The following is a 17,018-nucleotide window of genomic DNA, read 5'->3' on the forward strand; positions in this document are numbered from 1 at the left end:
TTTGCAAGCTCTTAAAAATGACTACAATGTACTCAACTAAAAACACACAGCATTTGTGCTTTTTGAACTATTTTAATAATTGTAAATTTATGGCTGAACACTGACTTTCAATAGTTTTTAAATTAAACACTCTTACCCTTGAAAATATTTCTGAATGTGATTTTTCACTCTTTTCTTCCAGCTGAAAGAGAAAAGGGAAAGTGATCACAATACACCTTTTGCAATAAGGGACTACTGAATCACCATCTTCTGGTCAAAGATACTAAGAAATATTTAAGAAAAATGAAACAATAAAAAATTTCCAGAAATAAGCATAGATCAAGACAGGAAAAAAATATATTCAGTCTGAAAAAGTAATTTTTACCTCAGTTGCAAAATAAATGAATGCTTGTAAAGAAAGAGTCAGAAACTTAAAAGTTTTCTTTAAAAAAGTCATTACCAATATTAAAAAAATGTACTGATCAAAAAGCATGTTTCATTATTTTAAATTTCAACAGGGTAGTGACTACAACACTTGGTGGCATAACACACACAAAGCTTCATGCAAGTGCACTTCAGACAAACCAGTGACACCTGTGTGAATGTCCTAGTTACTAGAAAACACTTTTTTTTCTTCAATCTCTTTGGTGAAATCTGCAATTACATCAGGACGAACACAGTTCAGGTAAGAGCCCATAACTAAAGTGTACTAAATAATAGCAACCTACAAAATAATTTCAATTCATATTTTACGTATTAAAGTCTGAGCCAGAAAAAACTACTACACCCCACCTTCTTAATTAATGAAACTCTGATATTGCAAACTTATATTGTAGATTCCCATATTTGCTATATTTCTATGAATCAAAATAGGTGGAATTAAATGAAGACATTAACATGTTGCCGTATTTCCTAAAATAAGTATGATACATTGAGTACGGTATCTCAAATATCTGGCTTCCCTGAAAGCACCTGTCTTTCTCCCTGCCCAGGACAAGAGGCTGGGAGGTCTGCTACAATTCCAGTAGAAACAAACATTACTTTATGAGATCTTTCTTTTTCCTTCTGTTGTGGTTCCTACAGAAGCAACGTTGCCTTTCCATGGCAAATTCACCGTCTCCAATGACATACTGAAATTGTAAATTACGAATATTTGTCACCATTGTGATGGTAACACGATGTTAAAAATCCAATTCATCTGAAGTATCCGTTTAGCACAACTTAAAAATACGATTTTGGAATCTAATAATACATAAAAATGAAGATGAAAATAAAAGCAACTGAGAAGGTAGGTAGCATAATTGCCGGTCTCAGCCTCCACATTTTCTTTTAGCAGAGCATTAATTTCAGGAAAAGCAGGTTTATCACAGGACAAAAAAGGCTAAAACTTGAACTGGAGAAATGATTGGTTTATGCCATACTTTGAGCATGTTCAGATGATAAATACTGTGCATTATCACAATACAAGTTACATAGCTCTAAGAGTATTAAACAATCTAAATGCAGAATCACAGAAACAGTGGTTGTAAGGGTACTTTAGCAATCACCTAGCCCAGCCTCCCTTCCAAACCAGAACTGCTGCCAACAGCCCAGGTTAGCTGTGGCTATATCTAGCAAAGTCTCACCAGCTCCTGAGGATGGAGGTTGTTCTCCAGCCTCGTGTAACCTGTCAAGAGTGCAACATTAACCTCCTTCTAGAGCTTCTTGCAGTGGCTCATCTGAACCTCCTCAGCTGCAGCATGAGGCTGCTGCCCCTTGTTGCACTGCTTGGCACGGGTATGAAGAGTTTGGCTCTTACTTAAGCAGTTCCAGGCTGCTGATCACCATGTAGCATCCCCTTTGCCCAACTAAATAAGTCCAGTTCTCTCAACCTCTCCTCCTCCTGCATGTGCTAACACTCACTGTTATTTCAAAGACATGTCTAAGAAAAATTTCCCTATTTTTCCACTATTAAACACAAAAGATTTGACTACAAGCAACAAGAGCTTCTAAAACTTATAGCAGCAATAAAGAGAAGGCAGCTAGGTTTGTTGTAAACGATGTTCAGACTAAAGGGATGCACAAGAAAACCATCACAATTTTCCTGTACCATGCTGCATAGATTTGGGATTCAGTGCAAGAGCATAGCCAATAATGTGTGCTCCTGTAACAGATCCCGACAAAAATCTCATCCTGGATGAATGAACACTAAAACACATTAAGGGGAGCACAGTTTTAAGTATTTATTTTTGTCACTAAACCAAGCAATAGTATTCCAAAAATACACAAAAGACCTAGGCATTGTTAATTTCCACAAGAAAACACCCCAACATTTTACATTTAAGAGATGCTTAAGCTTATCACACACACAAAATGTGAAGTGTTAACACTTGTCACATGCTTCTAGAAACAGGCAGAAAACCCTTTAAGATAAAGCAGCATGCTTTTAAGAAATTCAGACCAGACATTTTTATGCAAAAAACCATCCCCAGCCTCCACAAACCTATTTGCCATTAAATAACTCTGAACGCTTTTACAGTATTTACTCTTTCAGAGCATGAAAAGACAATCCATGGTTAGTAAGTTTGCTGTATTCATCACAGTATAACAACAAGAATTGCACTCACACTATTCAAACCTTGGACATCGTCTGCATCAGAAACAATGCTTCCCCTGCGGTTGGAACGACTAAAATAGTCAGCAGCAGTTTCACTTTGATCAGAAAAATCAGAGTACTTCAAAAGAGAAGGAGAAGGGTAAGAGAGAACTGAAGATGATACCACAGGATGAAGTTTATTTAAAAAAGAACAAACAGGAAATCCTAACTTAGATCTCCATTATCGGAATTTATTCTAGCTTTTCTAACAGTTTAACAGTTGTAAAATCTTAATCACTCTTTTAGATTTTTGCTATTTTAAATGTGTCTACATGAACAAAACATGTGCCGTGCTGATATGAACACTTTTGTTAGCATATACATGGTTTCTAAACACACTCTTCTCATGTTTATTATCCTTATACTTTACAGTTTCTAAAACTAACATTTATTAATTTTCCTTATTTGGAGTAATATAAAAAATACAATCGGAGATACAAAAGAGTTTAGTGCTAATATGGTGCCAAGTATAAGCTACAAAAATTACCTTTTTTAAAAAAAAAGGTGTGTAGATCATAAAAACAGATTATATAAGCAGAAGTTGTTAAATAGAAGTTATTATTTTCCTCTACAAATGTCTTTTCTTCAAATCAACACAATCCCAACACTACTAATTATGAATATGATCTGGTCTTCCTCTCACTCATAATTTTAAGAGGCCTTAGAATATAAGACAAGCTTACTCCCCAAAGCTGTATCTCAGACAGGCACCTAAAAAGGTGAGGAAAAAATGCTAATGCTACACATCACTGGTAAAAAAGGCAAGATATATCTAACCACATTACAGTGCCACATGAATTCAAGTGAAATATTTAACTGAGAAAACACTATGCATGTTAAACATAGGATTTAATGAGAAGAGTAGGTTTATCAGAAATGTTGTACTATAACATTCTACTTCAAAGGCAGAGAGTTACTGTGAACATTATATTTAGTTTTAAAAGTGATTATGAAAGAAAAAATCTTTAAGTGAACAGTTTGAAAATATACTGTCCTTATTCCATTTTTACTATTGTAAAAAACAATCCTTAATTTCTTTGTACTTGAGGTACAAGTGAAGTAGCCTCATCTTATTCCAATTAAAAGATAGTTACTTGTTTTTCATGCAGATGTGACCAGTTACAGAGAAAACAGTTTGCTGATAAACACCTGTCTCAGACTATGCATGCTTAGGATTACTGAATTTGTATCTTTTGTCACTGCTTGATTATGTTCTATTACTCTGACAGAATTTTCTAGCAATATCTACAGTTTAAATATTTTTTTAAAATAACAAAGTAAATAAATTTTCACAGTCAGAAAGTTGGCCAAACTTTCTTATTTCACAAAGTATAAAGATGTTGAACAGAATTCTGCTTGTATGAATTACGGTTACAGCAGAAGAACAACCAACTCAAGAGCTACAATCTATGACAACACCGTGCTCTTTTTCCTTCAAAACTAATCTATCTTTGCTCTTGAAAAGTCCATATGTCTGAAACCTTACTGTTCCTCCTTCTATACCTTTTGCACTTCTAATATGTTTATCAAAACCAATACAGTTTAAGATGGAGATGCACCATACAGTTTATCAGTGTTTTTTACTGTTTCCATCTTCTCTCCTACTTTCAATTTCCAATGAGCACTGACCTGACTTCCAATGCACTACCCAGAGTGAAACCAAAATTAACCAGAGAAACAGTAGAAAGTGAAAGTGAAGTTCTGAATAAGATTTCTATTTTACCTGCTGAGTACCCTTTTCAGAATTATTTCATTAAACAAATACATTAACATAAATAACAAACACTAAAACATTAAACCTTCACTACTGTGAGTGAATGGTACCTTGGCACTATTGGTATCACCTATACATACTGAGATCTGATAAATAAATATATTCCTATATATGTACGAAGTATATATTTTAAGGAAATTAATGTTAAGAGAAACTAAGGAGACAAGCAGTATTTTCACAGCTCAAGAGACTTTAGAGATGATGTTAATATCTCTCAGGTTTTGGAACTGCATAATGCAGCAGCAAAATTCCTTTTTTCCTACACCCTCAAAAATTCCCTCTGACATCTTTTGTAGCTAAAAATATCCAGACTCTGACAAATCAGTTATTTCACCTCTAACATCAAGAATATGTAAAACATAAAAACAGAACATTTCCAGTTAACCTATACCAGAACACTGATCTACTTTTTTTGTGTAGCATGACAAGTCATCAGCTGCACCAATGAAACCAAGATAGTCAGGCAGTGGCAAAACTAGGGTGGAACTACTTAAAATCACTTTTGCAGCACAAAAAGCCATCTTTGGAATGACCCTTTTAACACAAAACACATCCATGAACAAACTTCTCTCAGTTTTGAATACTGGTCACCATAAAAACGAGCTAGCTACTTCCTACTGCATGAGACAACAGAGTTTGCATTAGTCCTCTTCCTGAAAAGAAAGACTTTCACATGTATTGTAGTAACAGTTTTGTGTGCCTGCCCAGCTATGACATAAGGTGGTAACTCCATCAACGTACTATATTCTAGTTTCCAATTGCTTCCCATTATATACATTGCAAACATTTAAAAGATGTTTAGAAAAGCAAACTCCTTATTGCTTCTACACTTTACTGTCTTCCTGCTAAAACTTTACATATGGCTAAAAAAAAAAAATCACATCTCTGACAAATTAAAGTTTTTGATGAGGAATTGAAAAATCGAGTCTGTGTGTTGATCAGTAAAAATATCCCCAGTGTAAATACTCATAAACATTGTGTATTAGTATCAAAGCATTCAGCAAATCATGCAAGAGGAACGCTCACCACAGGACTACTTCGAACCGAGCTTGCTCTTGAAGAATAACTGTACTCAGATGGCTAAAGAAAAGTTATGAAGGAAATTTTCACAATTATCATAGATTTTTGTCTCCAGAAAACAGAGATATTAAAGAAACAACCAAAAGCCTCTTACACTTACAGTGCGAGAACTATATGAGCTATGTAATCCATCACCACACAAAGATGCCTGAGAAAGAGGGAATGAAATACCATTTATATTCAGTTTCAGAAACAGTTATGCCACAGTCTTTTACACTGTAATTCTTACACACTATAATGTACTCTGGCTTATCCCATCTATGGATTTTTCCAGTTAACATTAAACTTTTTGATGGGACAAACAGTTTTTAAAGATTTCCAGCATTTCCTCCTACTATTAGGGATGTCTATTTCTAAATATAAATCTAAAAGTTTCCTTGAAAAATAATTTCTTTTTAAAAACCCAAGTCTCAACTATTTTCAGAATACAATTAAATTAAATATTTAAACTACAATGTGGTTTTCACTGTTCTGAAGCTTTCAAAAGTTTTAATCCACTCTAGGAAGTGAAGCTATATTGTATACTTATCTGCTTTACTTCATTCTCACCCATGCAGGCTTTCCTGAAGGAGAATGTGTTACGGTTGGACTCAATATCAAAGGTCTTTTCCAACCTGAATGATTCTATGATTCTAAGGTACAAAGCTGAAGTCTATGTATGCAGTCGATAATACAAGCAGCTCAGAGCAATACAATTAGAAACAAAAAACCTACAGTCTCATGCTGCTTTCCCCCTACCTATGAAGAGATCTCTAGTAAAAGTTAGAATTACATGTATATTAAAATTACATGTAATAGCAGTCATTATGGCCTCATTCTCTCACTGGATCTTCTAATGTTTTTTCGAGATATGCACAAAGCCAAAAAAGCAAGTTATCTCTGTTTGCAATCCAAGTGCAGAACAAAACCTCACTAACTACATTAAAATATTACATAAGAATACTTGATGATTTTCCACATAGGTTTAGCATGTCTCTAAATGGCAATATAAGTTGAATTTGAACTACTGCACCAGCGAAAGGCTTAAAGTTTCAGGCACACATGCCACTTTTTAAAGACGACAACCTTTTCTGGAGCTATCTTAACCATTTGTCTGGCACTTCTAGCTACTTTTTATTTTGTAAAGATGCAGACTAGGTTGTCATCCTATTACATTTTTGTATGATTATTAATTTTAAATATGTCATCTTATTTGAAAGCATTTAAAATGTATTTACCACCAATTTCTGTAATCTTTTCCTATTCAAACAGTTAGCTTAACTTGTTTAAATACTTTTTAGTATTATACATGCAGTTGCTATTTAGTATGCTTGGATTAACTTGTTCTAACCCAGTGTTCAACATCATTGCTGTATTCATAAACTTTATGCTTGTCTGTAAAAGGATCAGTAAACCAGCAACTACTAAAATAATTTTAAAAGGCAATTTAACAATGTTAAAAACATTAAAACTGAATGCCTCCACAAAATGACACACACAAGCTGCAGCTTTATTTCAGTATATGAAAAAATGCGCATGTAATACTGCCAAGCCTTATGGCCATACATTACAAATTTAAGGCAACCATGCAAATGGTGCTTACGAACCAAACTGATACTTCTTATCAAACCAGTGTTTACAGAAGGAGACACCTATGAAGAAAAGTGTAATTTTATATTTCTGAGGGCCGTTCAAACATCTAATATATTATTTTACATTGTACTAACCCTGTAACTCCTAGTTGTTGCCACCGGATCACTATACAGAGAAGACGACGACTGTAGTGTGAAGAATAGAAAAAGTCAGAAACACTTTTTCTGTGTACACTAAGTTTTTTTAATCTATTGCTCTATAGTCACCAAAAGTTCCAAAACACTGAAATACTAAATTCTACATCTACAACAGGCAGGAACTTTAAGAAAAGTTTGGATAAACATTTCACGGAAACCCATTATCTTTGAAATCATATTCTAAAACATTAAAGAAATCTAGTATTTTTATCAAAAGATTTGTAGAAGAGAATGGTAAGAAATTTAAGTAGTTTTCAAAAGACGTGTCACTTTCCTCTAGCTACTTATTTAAACCTGAGCATAACGTTAGCTACAGGTACGGGAAGATACTACCCATCTCATGACAGACCACTGATTTATCATTTATATGACTGTAGAAGAAAGCAGTACACGGATGCTAAACTTAACAGTTTTTGGTTTTTTTTGAAAACAGGACTTCAAAAAAGCAAGTGTCACAGCTGCTGCTTTCTTTATATTATACAGCAAACATGAAACAGAATCTATTTTGAATTTAAAATCCCACGTGCAGCACACTAACTTGCATGTTATCCATTTATTTTATAAAAGGCAACCCTTAAAAGCAAGAAATAAAATTGTAACTACTATTAACTGTAATAATTTCCAGTGTTATAGAAGGAAAGACAGAGAAGTTTGCTTTGTATAGCATAAGGTAGCAAAATTAAATATAGGTATTTTATACACATTTAAAAATGAAAATAGGAAGACAAGACAGACCCGAGTATGGTAGGAAGGAACTGGTTTACTATATCTAAGACTGCTATAATTTCTTTGATCATAGTACATTCCACTCTGTGGGGGAAAAAAGAAAAGAGAAAACAAAGGTTGCATCTGTAGATCTTGTAAACAAAAGTTCCATCTCAACATGGCCCAAATGTTCCCAAGCTTAGAACTTTTACAGACTGTTGTGAAAATCCTCCCTACGGTTAATTCAAAATCCATGTAACTTTCTGAAGCAAGTAAAGCACAAAAAACCCCAAACCTACTTATGTTCTCTGTATATCAACATCATCTGTATTTTAATGTCCTGCCCAACCAAAGGGGTAAGAGGATTTGGGTTTTCTCCCTAATAAATAAGAAAACCCTGAAAAGTTTATCTAAACCTTGACAAGTGCATCATGAAATACATGAAAAACATATTTGACAAAACTCTCTAATAATTAGTGCAATGATTTGCTTGACCTTTTTCCCCCACTAGATACCATCCTGCATAACAGCATTTGGGGAGAGAAGGGGACACAAATTCCCAAGATTTTAAGAGGGGATAGATATTCACGTGATCAGCAGTAGTCTGTACACTACTACTGTTCTTTACACCGAGCACGCATCCTTCAGCTTATTTCTGTTGTTTTTTGACACTTCCTACACAGACTGTATATATATGAGTATGTGAGGGAAAAAATTGTTTTACACATATAAAGAAATAAAAATAGAGATCACAATGTGGCAAAAAAAGTAGTGCTTTCAGAAAGTAGCACCTTCTTTCTCAATAGGCCGCAGGAGACAAAGATTTATATTACTCATTTATTTAAGAACTGAGGGAACAGGAAAATAGCACCTCAAAAGTGTACAGCGAAATGCTGTAATACAAATAATAAGTAAATATAAAAATTTTTTCAGCCTTGTCTCAACACAGGTGTCCACTGCGGCTCTGACTCCCCCAACCCCCGACACAACTGCTATTTGATCAGTGCCAAAACCCTCTGAAAAATTACATCAAAAATACTTAATTTCTTGGCACTGTATTCACATATGTTACACACTGAACTTTCTAGACTAGTTTTTGGAAGATCACAATAATCCACATCCTTTCTCAACAGTTTACCAGGTTAACGTCACGGTTTCTAGTAAATTCAATCTGTTTTACATCTACATTTAAAGTATATTTAACTGATAGGGGACAAAGTGTAAATAATAGAACACGTATCTCCATACTGACTGAATAAACTCTAACGCAGGGAAGTACTACTTTTAAATATTTCTGAGAGCCTTCCACAGGCCTCCAATAGAGCTTGATTTCTCTTCAGCTGATTCCATTCATGGCATTCCACTGACATGAGCACAGTTTCAAACACTCAATTTCAGGTAAGAATTTGGTCAATACTAGAGCTTTCTTTTTTCCTGAAAACATTTATGCATATGTCAACAAGCTAATAAATTTATCCACAACTGTATTTGTATGTAACTCTATGTAGCTAGTATATTTATAATAAATATAGTAGAAAACTAACCAATAAATCTTTACGGGAATAAGCAGCTTTCTTCTTTGAACTATGAGATTCACTGTAAGCATGACTCTAAGAATAAAATTTAGAAAATTAATGCCACTAAATAACAGCATCTTCAATCTCAAAAGGTAACGAAGTCAAACATAAGGATTTAATGTATTTATCACCCACCACAGAAAATTCTAACTATGTGATTAAAATAATAGGCCATACTTCTATCACTGTGTAAAAAAGGACTGATAAGTGAAACTATAACGAAGCTTATTGCTGATTAACACAGACTTGCCTTAAAGTAGTGTTCACATTTCACAAATAATGTAAAACCAATTCACTAAAAAAGTTTAACATCACAGACTATTTTAAGCACTATATTATGTTCACCTATCTGTAGCTAATACAGATAACGCTGCTGTTTAAACAAATTCAGCTTTTTAAGCTTCTTGCATAGTCCTTTTAGTGGTACTCTGTGCCCTTCTTTGCTTAAGGAGACACACAAAAATACTACTTGGTGTAATACCAATGAGGATGCGATGCACTCTACTATCGCTTCATAATGATAAGAAGGAATTTTTTTAAGTAAAGGTATAAAAACTACCTGTTTTTTCTCAGTACTAAAGTAGTTTTCCATTAGATTAAGTTAAAGTTTCTATATGAAGATGGAGACTACAAATATACGCATACACACACTTCTTAAAGTTTAGAAATAACAGAAAAAATACTAAAAAGTGCTTACTGTAAGATAGCTGTCTTTAATATGTGACTTCATTAGATTTTCTCCCAGAGAAAGTTTACACATGCATTCTATGGAAAAGTGTTAGAACCATACAGCTATTTAGGTCTGAAAGTGTGATAGTAGAAATGTATATATTTTTTAAAAATAATTTAAAGTAGCAAGTTAGTGTCATTACACCTTAAAAACAAAGCACAAAAGCAGTCTTCACTCAAAGACATGCAAAGTGTTAACATACAGGGACCGAGTGTCTTGTAGATCTATCCTTAGCACTGTCATACTGAAGTAAAAGAAAATGAAATTAAAATCACAAAGTTAAAGCAGAGATATAAAAATAATCTTTTTTCCCAAATAATGACTAAAAAGACTCTAAAAAGAAATTACAAGAAAATGTGTTCTACTGATTATGAGAATTTATACATGAAAGAATGCCATTTTTATCCAGTCCAAAGGGCATTCTAAGGCTGGAACACTTTTATTAAAAAGCTGGTTTGTTTTTTTTTCCCCCGCTCCCAACAGCATTCCAGTTTCTAGTAAGTGAGATAATTTTGGACAGCAGCAGGTTACATGACATAATTAATGTGGTTTTGGTAACAGAATTTTAAATAATTAAGCTGTCTCATATGGTAGATTGTATTAAACTGAGACAGTATTTGTTAGGTTATGTGATAAAAGACTCATCTCCACAGAGGCAAAGGAGCTCAAAGGACCATCAGCCAGCCCCACTGTTGAGGTGTGAAACCCATCATGATGTGGGTGCTCTTCAGGGCGCCTTACAGTCTGAGGGAAGTTACTGCCTACATGGCATGGATACAGAGCAATAGCATCTTGGGGTCAGGAGAGGAACCGAGCGTGGGGAAAGGAAGGAATAAATGTGTTTTCAGAAGCAGCAAGTATGCAAAAGAGGAGGAATAGTGCAATGAAAGGGCCACCTGTGTGGAAAGAGACTGCTCACCTACCAAATTTGGCAACTCAACCATATTTATGAAAACAGCTTTGTTATAGTAGCTTAGCCAGTGTCCCCACCCTTCTTGTCACTCAACAATGGCAAAATGTGTGGATTTTATATTTGTTTATAAAGTAATATAGGCCAGGTTTAATTCATATTATCTCATATTGTTTTCATATTATCTCAACAGTTCAAATATACCCAATATTCATACTGTATTAAATAATAATTTAACATTATTATTTACAGACTATGGTACCTTTCTGCGTTGCTAAAAGTATTACCATATAAGTACCATAGGATACTGTACCAGTTTTAAATAACCTAAAAATTTATTTTTTAAAAAGGTTTTAATCTTAATTGTTACCTACCAATAAGCAACCTTGCTATCAGAGAATGAAGATTGATCCCTCAGAAAATCGTTATCATCACAACACTTAACTTACACCTTAACTATTAACACCTTAACAGTCTACTAACAAATATTTAAGTTGCCTAAACTAGGAATACCACAAAATATATAGATATACCCATTTCTGAAAAAGTAAAATTTCTGTTTGTATTCCAGCCTTGACTGTAGGACTAACTTTGCAACATAATTGGGGAAAAAAAGGTTTCCTACCATAACTTTTAGCAACATCTTTATATCTATCGAGGTTGATGCAAAACCTCTACCACTTTATCTTACTTCTCGTGGGGCATTAGAAGAGTGAGACTGGAGAGACTAATTCAAACTTGAAATTATTTTCAAGACAAAATTTAACACTTTCTTTAAGCCCCCAAACCTGCTATTACAAAGTGTTCGATTATATCAATCATCGCAGCACTTCAATTAATACCATTTTGTACAATAAAACATGCTTCCACCAAGCTACTGCTTTGGTAAGTAGACACAGAAAACATTATAACGTGAACACATCAAAGCATGCTCATTCCAGACTACACACCACAAGATCTCTCCTTCTGGAGGTACTTGCTCTGCTCCTGTGAGACCCACTGACATCCAAAGAACTCTTAAGAATGAAATTGTAAAAATGTATCAATATATAAAATAATTTTTAGAAAGATCTAATGGTAATTTGTCCCTCTTCTGGCCTATATATCCAGATCAATGACAAGCTGATTTCTAGGCAGATCTACTAAAGACAAGAAAATGTTTACAAAGCCTCAATAACACCACTTTTTAGCACTGTATATGACCTAAAGAAGATATAGGAGAGCCTATACAATACAATAAATGCTTCTATTAGCAGTTTTTGGCGCACCTTGCATCATTCAAGTAAGTCTTTGCCACTAACGAATAAGACATCCTCACACTCTCAAAGAAAGAAAACCCTGCCATCATACCAAACTCTTCTTCAAATTGCATCCTAAGGCACTACTACTTTTTCTTGCACATGTATTAGAGAAACACAGTAATACTTAAAGTGCAAGAAAAGACACAGCAGCGAGCAGACCATCAGCATCAGTTTGGAATGAAAGCCCAAGTTACAGATAAGTATTACTCATCGCAGTAAGTGGCATTGATTCAGAATGACTCCAGTCAGCAGTAGTATTTATTGAATAAAAATCTGCATGTTTGCAGAATTTCTGAGACAGCTAAGGAAAATGGGAAGGGACATTTTTCCCATTAGATTTATCTGAACTAGACCAGTGTTTGATCATTAATAACACCTTCACATCTGACCATTACATTTGATGTCTAGTAGTAATCATAAGACAATTGACAATGCAGGTAGGAATCTTAATACTCTACCATTTCAAGACAAGGCAATTAATTCGTACTAGTTGGCAATATATATAGTTGGCAATATATAGTTGGCCTAAGTGAGTATAATTACTCAGCTTTTTAGAAAAGGAAGAAATTATATTAGACTGGAATAACACTAAAAAACTTAAAACTTGTCATCAAATGTATGTTATTCCAAATAACTGATTGGAATACATATTTATTTCCTACTACATATACTTCCAAACAGTTTCCAAATCCCTACTAAATTATTTTCAGCAACAAAGATATACTGTAAACAAACGTATGTAGAAGAGGAAAAAAAGCACAAGGTATTTATAGTAAAAACATAGAGAATTAAAGCATGGCAATTGAGATTCTTTTTAAATGCAGAGACTTAAATACATAAACTTCCTTGTTGACGTTTATGGAAATAAAATATCAGATGAACTTCAAATTACATGTGATTTAAAATACCGACTCTAAAAATTTTAATACTTGGAAGACTTAAAGCATCATCTGCTACTTCAGAAAATTAAACCACAGCCCTAACATTTTTTTTAGAAAAAAAAAAAAAACACAAAACCAATGATGCAAAAGGAAAAGTATACAGTTTGAACACAAACCAAATATGAATGTCGACTGGACCGGTGAGAATACCTGGCCCTCTCTGAATCTTCCTGAGAAAGAAGAAATGCAGAGTTATTTCATAGGACGAAAGGAAATTAAAAAAACAAAAAGATGATGACAAAGTACAAGCAAGCAAAGGTGCTGTTAGCACTTCTAATGCTGTGTATTATTTTTGAAAAATCCATTGTGTCAAGTGAACTCATTCAAGTAAGAACAACTGTGATTTCACCTGATTTAGGTAAGTATGCCAACATACTACATTAGGAGAGGTAAATAATGGGGGTTAATATAATAATTAGCATTCAGTAGCCAATTTTTCTTCTCATTACTATATTGATGAAGAAAAAAGTACAAGATTTAAATTAAGCAATTAAAGTAAAATTTAAAAAAGCTTTACAAAATTACAAATACATTAGTAAGACATTTACTATAGAATTACTACAGTCAGATTGTGAATATTTTTAAAAGTTTGTAGCCCTAATAGAGGCAATTGTTCTCAGTTTCCTCATACATATTTCAGATTTTCTCCTCTCTTATAGGAGCAAAGGTTCTTAAGGAAATAGATCAGTATTCTATAGGTAGTTCTGCTCTACGACAATAGTAAAAAAAAAATAAATCTAACTTATAAAATCTGGGGGAGGACAACTAGCTAACGCACCTTAGTATCTTTTGTCCTCTTGAATGATCAGGAAATGTTCGTTTTGGCTCACACAAGGGAATATGTGAGAAGCAGCACAAAATAAAACTAATTTAAAATTAAACATTAAGTGCTTCACATGCCAGAAGCTTCTCAATTTTTTAGTTACAGTAGGTAAGCATTTTAAGAGTAAGCTTAATCTGAAACTATCCTATTTGAAGGCTACAACAGGGCTCTAAAACTAGAAATCCTTCCTTAAATTACTCACTTTCTACAGTTTTCCATATGTCAAACTATTCTAAAGATTGTAAACCAGTTATCTTTAGAGTTAAAAGCTCAGCCTCCAGATCATAGATGGATGTCTAAAGTCTAAAGATGGCTTTCATACTGCTTATGGTCACGTGGTTATTTTCTTGCATTATCACTGGAGACATTAAGTCGTTTAAAATTATTTTGTTACTATTCAAGACACCTAGTTAATACTCTGCAAGAAAATAACTTCTCAAAGAGGGGAGAGAAAAGAAGGGGGCGGGGGGGTAAAAGAGGTTCATTTCATAATGACATTTTAGTCTTTCTGTCTAGTGTCTACTCTGAGGTTTAAAATGAGCATTTACACTATGTACCTTTTCAAGAGATTGCAGTCAGATCACTGCCAATGTTAAATACACTTCGGGCCTGTGGTCTAAATGGACAAATACCTCTTAATAACATTTGCAGCTTGCAAGCAGACAGTTTGCTATATATATAAGATTCCTCTTAATTGCCGGTATATAACACTCCAGCTAATAATATGCTCCTATAATGCAAAGCTTCAGCTTCCGATGAAATTTTCTGTACATTTCTGTAGGTGATTTACTTGGGGTAACACGTCTCTTCCTGACATACAATCAGAAAACAGAAAGCCATCGTTAAGTGTTCAGCATATTCAGGTCAAAGGATAAAGTAATACATTACATATTGCAAACAGATAACTGCTGCTGGTAGCTATCAAGCTTGATTTCTAAGAATTTAAGTTTGAAATATGCACTTCATCTGAGAGGTTAGGCCTCCCGATCTAGGAGTGGAGTGCACATCTGCTCAGAAAACTCCTGCAGCAGATGTGCCTCTGACAAGTGCAAAAAAAAAAAAGTGGCATTCAACTGAGTAGCATGAATTTCAAAGTGAGATTGCTCACAAATGACATTTGTGTTCCAGTATGGAAACTCTTGCTCTCCAGCAAAAAAAAAGTTCAAACGTGCATTTTTCCAAGAGATAACAGAAACCTATGTTATCCTTTATCAGTGACATAAGAACTAATATACACACAAATGTCAGGTAGGCAAAGAGACTACATTAAGTCAGCAAAACTTTTGCAAATAAAATTCTGATGACAGTTCTAGGATTTCTCAACAGAAGTGCTGATTAACTGTCATGATAGTTTTAACTATTTGAAATTATGCTTAGCCTTAGCACGTATTCCTTAAATCATCTTGATTCAAAACATTCACATAGTGAACACTTCCCTAAAACATACAAAGAAACTCACATGTCCCATGTACCTTTCTAAGAGGCACATGAAGTTTGTGAAAGGAACTCTCTAAAGAAACATTACACTAAATTAGTATAAATTGAACAGCAGCTTTCTCAGCTTGTAACTCAACTATCTCTACTACTTTGTACTTAGTGGATTTAATCTAAATAACTGAACAATCAAATATTTTATCATTATTAATGGAAAGCGAGGGGCAAGGGGTAAAAGAATGCAACTGATGCATAGTGTGATTTTTTTGTGTTTGGGTTTTTTTTCTGGCTTTTTTTGGTTTTGGGGTTTTTTTAGATCTTTTACAGTTAGTTTTTGTGAGTCATAGAAGTGACTTAATCATCAGTGAAAAGATAAGCATTTGCCATATTACTCGAAGAGGAAACAAATGCAAGTCTGCTAAGAAAAAAGTAAAAAACACAACCCCCAGAAATTAACAGAAATAAAAACATTTGCTATTGAAAAAGATGTTTACCTAGATTGAAACTAATGTAATTTCATTTAAAATAGATTCATGACTAAGCCAGCACATGGTGGAAACAAAAAAACATTTCAAGAAAAGTTCTCATTTCATAGTTCGTCTTTTGCTGCCATAAAATGCCCTGCATATCCACATCCATATATAGTTCGGATGTAATTGTTTTCAGTAATAAAACACTTTTAAATGACACACAGCAAACAGTTAGTCAATTATTTCCTCCAAATCCTGTGTTAGTTCTCTGAGTGGCAAACACATGCACAACACGTGGTTTCAGCCTACCATCCATTTCTGGATATGAGCCCATTTTCTATCATATGAATGCTGAGAAAACTACAGAATGTAAAAACAAAAACAAACAGGCCATTTACAATAAAGATTAGACACCACACAAGACTGGACTCCTACAGCAAAAATTTGGAAAAAACCTAAGTTAATTGCCACGTAATCTTCAGTATCATATCAGATACCTACAGTAGCTAGAAAACTGAAAGTATGCAAAATAATGAGAACCATAGAAAATTGAGGCAAAACATGTTTTGTAGATTGTACTTGTTATTACCACAGGAAAAAAACAGCATTTACATGAATTTGCACGTAATCGTGACAAATAATAAACTCTCAATTTTTTGCATGCTACGTCAAAACCTGAATCAAATGCAACCACCATGAAATAAACATGCTACTGAAAATCTAGTTCCTCAGTACTCTTTCCTGAAGAAATGCAAACTTTTTTTTTTTTTTAGGAGAAATGTGTGGAGCAACACACAACTGTATGTGTAAATATTATCCCAATTCCATTAGTTTTTTTTAAGTAAAGATCCTGACAATTGGTATTTATTGTGAACATTTTCAGTATATAT

General features: G+C 33.9%; 1 protein-coding gene across 12 annotated transcripts in view; it reads right to left on the bottom strand.

Annotated features, from left to right (window-relative positions):
* LRRFIP2 (LRR binding FLII interacting protein 2) overlaps positions 1-17,018 on the bottom strand; it is a 58,596-nt gene that overhangs the window by 20,471 nt on the left and 21,107 nt on the right. For 5 of the 12 annotated variants that reach the window (XM_064443879.1, XM_064443880.1, XM_064443884.1 and 2 more), the window contains exons 4-15: positions 16,438-16,488; positions 13,518-13,571; positions 12,110-12,175; positions 10,452-10,493; positions 9,487-9,552; positions 7,973-8,047; positions 7,175-7,225; positions 7,055-7,099; positions 5,569-5,616; positions 5,415-5,468; positions 2,586-2,693; positions 137-181 (exon numbers count right to left, since the gene is read on the bottom strand). In XM_064443879.1, the coding sequence (XP_064299949.1) occupies positions 137-181; positions 2,586-2,693; positions 5,415-5,468; positions 5,569-5,616; positions 7,055-7,099; positions 7,175-7,225; positions 7,973-8,047; positions 9,487-9,552; positions 10,452-10,493; positions 12,110-12,175; positions 13,518-13,571; positions 16,438-16,488 (705 nt within the window). The remainder of the gene's footprint in view (positions 1-136; positions 182-2,585; positions 2,694-5,414; positions 5,469-5,568; positions 5,617-7,054; positions 7,100-7,174; positions 7,226-7,972; positions 8,048-9,486; positions 9,553-10,451; positions 10,494-12,109; positions 12,176-13,517; positions 13,572-16,437; positions 16,489-17,018) is intronic. The other 7 variants (XM_064443887.1, XM_064443888.1, XM_064443889.1 and 4 more) reach the window with 3 other exon arrangements.

Source organism: Phalacrocorax carbo, chromosome 2 (genome assembly GCF_963921805.1).
Source record: "Phalacrocorax carbo chromosome 2, bPhaCar2.1, whole genome shotgun sequence".
Classification (NCBI taxonomy): Eukaryota; Metazoa; Chordata; class Aves; order Suliformes; family Phalacrocoracidae; genus Phalacrocorax; species Phalacrocorax carbo.